This window comes from Meleagris gallopavo, chromosome 4 (assembly GCF_000146605.3).
Source record: "Meleagris gallopavo isolate NT-WF06-2002-E0010 breed Aviagen turkey brand Nicholas breeding stock chromosome 4, Turkey_5.1, whole genome shotgun sequence".
NCBI classification, from domain to species: domain Eukaryota; kingdom Metazoa; phylum Chordata; class Aves; order Galliformes; family Phasianidae; genus Meleagris; species Meleagris gallopavo.
In genome coordinates, this window is record NC_015014.2 from 42614372 (window position 1) to 42620210 (window position 5839).

Here is a 5839-nt window from a genome sequence, read left to right on the forward strand (position 1 = left end):
CATTTACACTCTGCTTTGTTACATTCACTTCCAAACAGTGACAGTCTCCCTAAAGAGAAGCCAGTGGATTTCTCTGTAAAGCCTGAGCTGCCTGTTTCGATTTGTAAATCTCCAGCCAAAGTGAGAGGGAGTGAACCCTTGTATCATGTTATAGCTCCTTTGTTAATGTTTGCATCATATGAGGAAGTTCCACACCAAAGTAAGGAAAACCTTTCCTTTGAGGGTGACAGTACAGGAAAGTGTTACCCCTGGAGCTTGTGGACTCTCCTCCTCTGAAGATATTCAAAGTCCACCTGAATGCTTCCCTGTACAACCTGCTGTGGGGAACCTGCTTTAATTGGACTGGATGATCTCCAGAGGTCCCTTCCAACCTCTATGATTATGTGATTCTGTGATTAGTGCCAGCTCGTATTCTATAGCACTCCTGGGGCTCCTTCTCAGCTGCAGATCTCCTCCCAGTGCTCAGAAGGAGATCAAAATGATCACAGCTGTCATTAGCACAACTGCAGGTGTAGGAGGAGAACCAGTCATCATCCGTCTGCCAAAGCCATAGCTGTCCATGTCACTCAATACAACTTCTTTGAGAAGGGGCTGCCTTCAAAATCAAATTGGGTCAATAAGCCTCCAAAAAGAGCTGCTGATGCTATTACTGTGAAGTATTCATCAAGCTGGATCTCAGTTGTTTTTGGATCCAGCTCTTGCCCATGTCGCACTGCAAGCCTGCCATGGCACTGGAGATACCACTCTGCACAGAAATCTGAGCAGAAACACTTTATCCTGTGGCAAGTTTTAAACCTGGGAAGTAAAGAGGCCTGGGCCAGGAGCAGCAGCAGGATCATATCCTATATGTATTCAAATGGCCAGTATGGTGTGGGATGAACAGGATGTGTTATATTGGAAGATGTGGGACGTTAAGAGGGTGTGGTACTTCAGAAGCATGTGGAATGTTAGGAGGGTGTAGCATGTTAGGAGAGTGTGGTGCAGCAGTTTGCATGGGCAGTTGGAGCACCCAGTGCAGCAGACAGCCAGAGGTAGAAACACAGACCAAGGGGTGTGTTGAGCACCCAGACGGGCTTCCCAAGGAGCAACAGGGCTGTCCAAACCTTTGACAGTAGGGAGCTCTGAAATATGGGGGCCACTCATGGGACCACGGTAGACGAGGGGTGTCATGGGTGCAGATGTGCCCAACTGGATGATCATCTTGAGCAGTTGACCAACAGTTGAGCTGAGAGAAGAGGTTGCCAGGCTGAGATACATGCAGCAGTCAGAGAGGGAAACAGACACCTGGTATCACACGGTTGCATGGGCAGACAGACAGCTCTGCCTTTGGGCCCAGCCAGGGGAGGATGATAAGCAGGCTGAACTGAGGATAAACACAAGCAGGCTGAGGGGGGCTGGACCCTTGCCTCTGCTTGGGGCAAGAGGGTCTTGATGAAAATTATCTGAAGTTCATGAACTCCTAAACGGTGCCTAAACATTGTATTTTTGGTTGATATGAAAATATATTATGTGAATGATATTAAAAATGTTTTTGTTTGGTTGGTTGTTGTTGAGGTTTTTTTGTTTGTTTGTTTGTAGCATGGATCTGCAGGAATCTTATTTTTCAAGTATGGAGAAAAAAGACAAATATAGCACCAATAGATCAGGAAGTCACCAACTGCAACTGTATTTCAAAAGAATGCTCTGAGGTATCAATTATTAGAGATTCTACTTTTTTTTATTACCATATGAATGCTTCTTTCATCCATAAAATAATTCCTTGTGCCTAGTAAGCAAAGAATTTGTTGACTTCACAGAAAACATTGAATATATTATTGTAAAGTTAACAAACAAGACAACGTGGCACAATATACAACTATATTCTTCTTTATACATGCTATTGTAAAATGTCTTTGTGCAGCCTGGATGTTGGGCAAATACTTTTTGTAGTGATCAAATGCTGGACTGAGTTATCTCAAAGACATTCTGATAAGAACAACTGCATATCATAAACAATAATTATAAATACAATCCTTCTCTCTATCAATATTTAGCTGACAAATGCAAGCTGTAAGTTTTCAAAAATTGCTGAAAATTAGTGTTAATCCATATAAATTGCCTTCATAACTGTCAAGGTATACATAATTATTAAGTTTTGTGTTAGAATGTGTGTAATTTACAAGATAAATCTGGAATAAATATGTAACTTAAGATAATCAAATATATGGCCTTTTTATACACAAGCAGTAGGTTAACGTTTTAAAAGAAAAGTAGAAAGCTGTACATTTTATACAGTTTTTCAAATATACCCTCACTTATTTGATTTTATTTCAACTTTGAATCCAAAGTACATTTGCACAAATGTTTTGGAAGGTGGGAGTGCATGTGAAACGCAACAGTGAAGACCAAGTCGTGATCTCCTTCCACAAAAAAGCCATGATGGCAATTACTCAGAGAGAACATTAACCAGCTTGTGATTTTCTGAGAGCTATTTACAGTTATCAACTTTGGTACTTAGCTGGCTTAGTCTAGAGCTACTCTCTCTGTACTCTCTAGGCTGCCAATAGAGAAAATGAATTTTCTCCTGCAGGAAGTTCTGACCAGAAGTTTCCCTGAATCACCTTTTGGGATGGCATTGCTTTCTCTGTTGACTCTGGGGGAGAGTAGCCAGCTAGCTTATCTGGGTGACACCAAGAAATATCACTGTGCCTCTTGCTGAAATTGTTCCTCTTCAGCTCTTGGTCAATACAGCTTTAATTCATCCTGTATTTCTACTGTAATATTATACTGTCACAAGTCCAGCTGTTATTTTTCTGTTACAGGTTAGATCTTCCCAACTACTCAGTAGAATCCACCCCACATTCAATGCAAATGTAAGTATTAATACACATTTATGTAGTGCACTGAATATGCTAACATAGCTAGACATTGGTGAAAGTTACTCTCATAATCCTATGATTTTTGAGAAGTCCCTCAGTCACCTACAAAGTAATTGTAACTAACTGCCAAAAACTACTGTTTACATAGGATTTCCAGTAGTATGTTGATAACTCTTGGTCCTAAGGCAGAGAAGAGACATACACAGTTTCTGTTCCCCAACCAGGCCTGTTCATGCACATAAACAAGTTGCAAGAAAGAGACATTAGTGATATTAAAAAAAAAAAAAAGTTTTCAAAGGTCTGTCAAATAAAATAATTCTGCTTGAAAATATCCATTTTATGCTTCTATGACAATATCATAAGAAATGAAGAAGTCAAAGGGAGCACTTTATATTCAGGAGGAAAAATCACTATAAGTGCATAGGTAAAAACTGGTCCCATAGTACATAAATGCAAAACTCCAGTCCATCCGGATGAGTATTTGATTCATGTATTTATGTAGGTGCGATCTCTTTAACAGAGTTCTGTATTTCAATACATTTGAAAAATGAAAACATGCATCATTCTTGTGCAAAAAAAAAATTTTTTTTTGCTTTGTTTTTCTACTTCTAGGATGTAAATGAACTGCTAATGGTCTTAAAATATTTTTAAATATTTCTAGCTATTCATGAAAAATGATTTATACCTCTATAAACATACAACAAATGCCGACCTTATCTTACATTAACAACCACCGCTGAATTTAAGAATCACTGTTCTATTTTTTTGAAAGCCTCATATATTTCTACTTGCCAGAGTGAGGCCCTTCTAATACATATAAACTCATGGTCAGTTGGATATCAAAAAAAAGAGGTTCCTCTTTGGACTTATAGGTAAAATTAAAAAGCAGGTATCACATATCACTTATTGTCATTTTCATCAGATAATTTATAAAATGCTGGTTAGCAAAATCGACCAGTCCCCTTAATGTTATAAAATACATCTTCAGGACAAAGGACACAAGGAGAGACATAAAAGGTTGGAAGCATAGAAGCATATTCTCATAAGTACTAAGCAATCCCTATTGTTGGATGACCAGATCGAATCATCGTTTAGGTAGGTGCTATCAAAGTTCACAATCTTCAAGTCCTTTTTAAGATATGTTTCATTCAGATTGCTCAGCGTTCGAGCAAAGGTATATTTAGATGCACAACTGTATGCCTCCATACTGTAGACTTTGTGGAAGTGCATATCAAAATATGGATTATCCTAAAAAAAATTGAGAACAAAATTATTACATGCATTATAGACATCAGAATGGCAATTTCTTGTTTTCTGTTTACCTACTTTTAGGCTTTCTTTTTCTCAGTTTTATGGATTCCAAAAAGTATTAGCTATGGACTTTGTGTATTTCTGCTATTCCTATTAAAGAGTCCTGTAAAATTTTACTAATTAACAGTTTATAAGTAGCTGCCCTTCTTTGCCGTTAGGAGTTTTGCCTAAATAAAACTTTCACAGTTTGTCCAAGGAAGACACTGCACTTTATTGTGATTATACAATGCTGTTTTGAAGTGAACCAATTTGTCATGTTGCCTAAAACACACTTGCCTTGGACTATATGTGCCTGTCAGAAGAAGAATATTGATTGCTTTTCCTGCCCAAACTGTAATTTTGTGTGCTTTCAAGCTTCTTGGCACAATTAATACTAGCAACAGCTAAATTCTATTAAATTCTATGGATATAAATAGCAATATGATGAATATTTATATATGATGAATATATAATCACTGTGTAATGAGGAGTTTGAGGCTCATTTACACTTTTCTGTAACCAAAAATAAGATTTTGAACATCCTAGTTGTGGAAGGCTAAATAATTTCCGAAGTGTATTTTAGTTAAAAAAAAAAAACAACTTAAAAAAGTTGGGAGTCAGTGAGTCCATGTAGGCAAACAATAAGGTAATCTTCTGGCTGCCTTATCTGGTAAAGGGATAGGAACACCTCCAGCTGCAAGATAACTTGGAGAGTACATAAAGTATTATTAGCTTTGGCTATTTTTCCCTCTGGCTTAAGCTGCAAAGAGTTCACGCGATTCGCGGATACTCTGAATCTGATCTTGACTCCACAGTCTCTTAGGTTCCTAGTTTTAGAGTTGAGAGCAACGCACAAGGGACTGCAGACAGCTGCAGAGATTGTGGCTGATTGCCCATGCAGGAGCTGTGGAAGACTTTTTGAAAAGGGAACAGTTGTCAGGATGGAATGAGTACAACTGGAGTCTGTCATTTTCCTTGAATCAAGACTCTGAAACCCCTTTTGTGGGCTCTCGATTTCTATGTCATCAGGACAATATAATCTGCATTCTATTTTATGTTCATTTGAAACATGAAAAGTAAAAAAGTAATTTTCTCCGAAACTATATTTTATATGCATGGATGCCTGTTATAACACTTTACCTACAGTAAGACATTATCTTCAAAGCATTCTTATAGCTTCTGTAAAATAGAATTTAATTCTACTTTTGCTGTTTTGTATAAAATTGTATATTGTATTGCAGCCTCATTTACCCTTCTGTAATTGAATCTGAAAGATTATGACTTTTTTAGCAGTAATATCAGTCATAGCTAGCCAAAGCTGTTTTATTCAGTTATTCAACTGATGCAAGTAATGTGAATGAAATTATCTGAAAGATGATTTTTGTACAACAAAGAGAATTTGAATCAATATGTAAAAAAGCAACAGGATCCTAAATTCAAATGGAAGGAGTAGAGTCTCCAAAAATATATTTTCAAATACACTGATCTTAATTCAAATTTGCACCAGGAATTGCATGTTGTGAATTTCTGTTCCCAGTTACAATGAACAAATGAGAAAACATCCAGATTGTTCCTCAGATCTCAACAGGAGAAATGAAAATTAAAATAAACAGAAACATCTCTCTTTCTCCCCACACCCCAAGCAATATAAATGCAATCTAGACCCTCTCGCATGCAATAAACTAAAAAAA

General features: G+C 37.4%; 1 protein-coding gene across 1 annotated transcript; it reads right to left on the reverse strand.

Annotated features, from left to right (window-relative positions):
- Positions 1-1607: 1607 nt before the first annotated feature.
- On the reverse strand, positions 1608-4112 carry EXOC1L (exocyst complex component 1 like). The gene has a single exon (XM_031553130.1). The coding sequence runs from the start codon at positions 4086-4088 to the stop codon at positions 3843-3845; it is 246 nt and encodes an 81-aa protein (XP_031408990.1). The 5' UTR covers positions 4089-4112; the 3' UTR covers positions 1608-3842.
- Positions 4113-5839: the final 1727 nt, after the last annotated feature.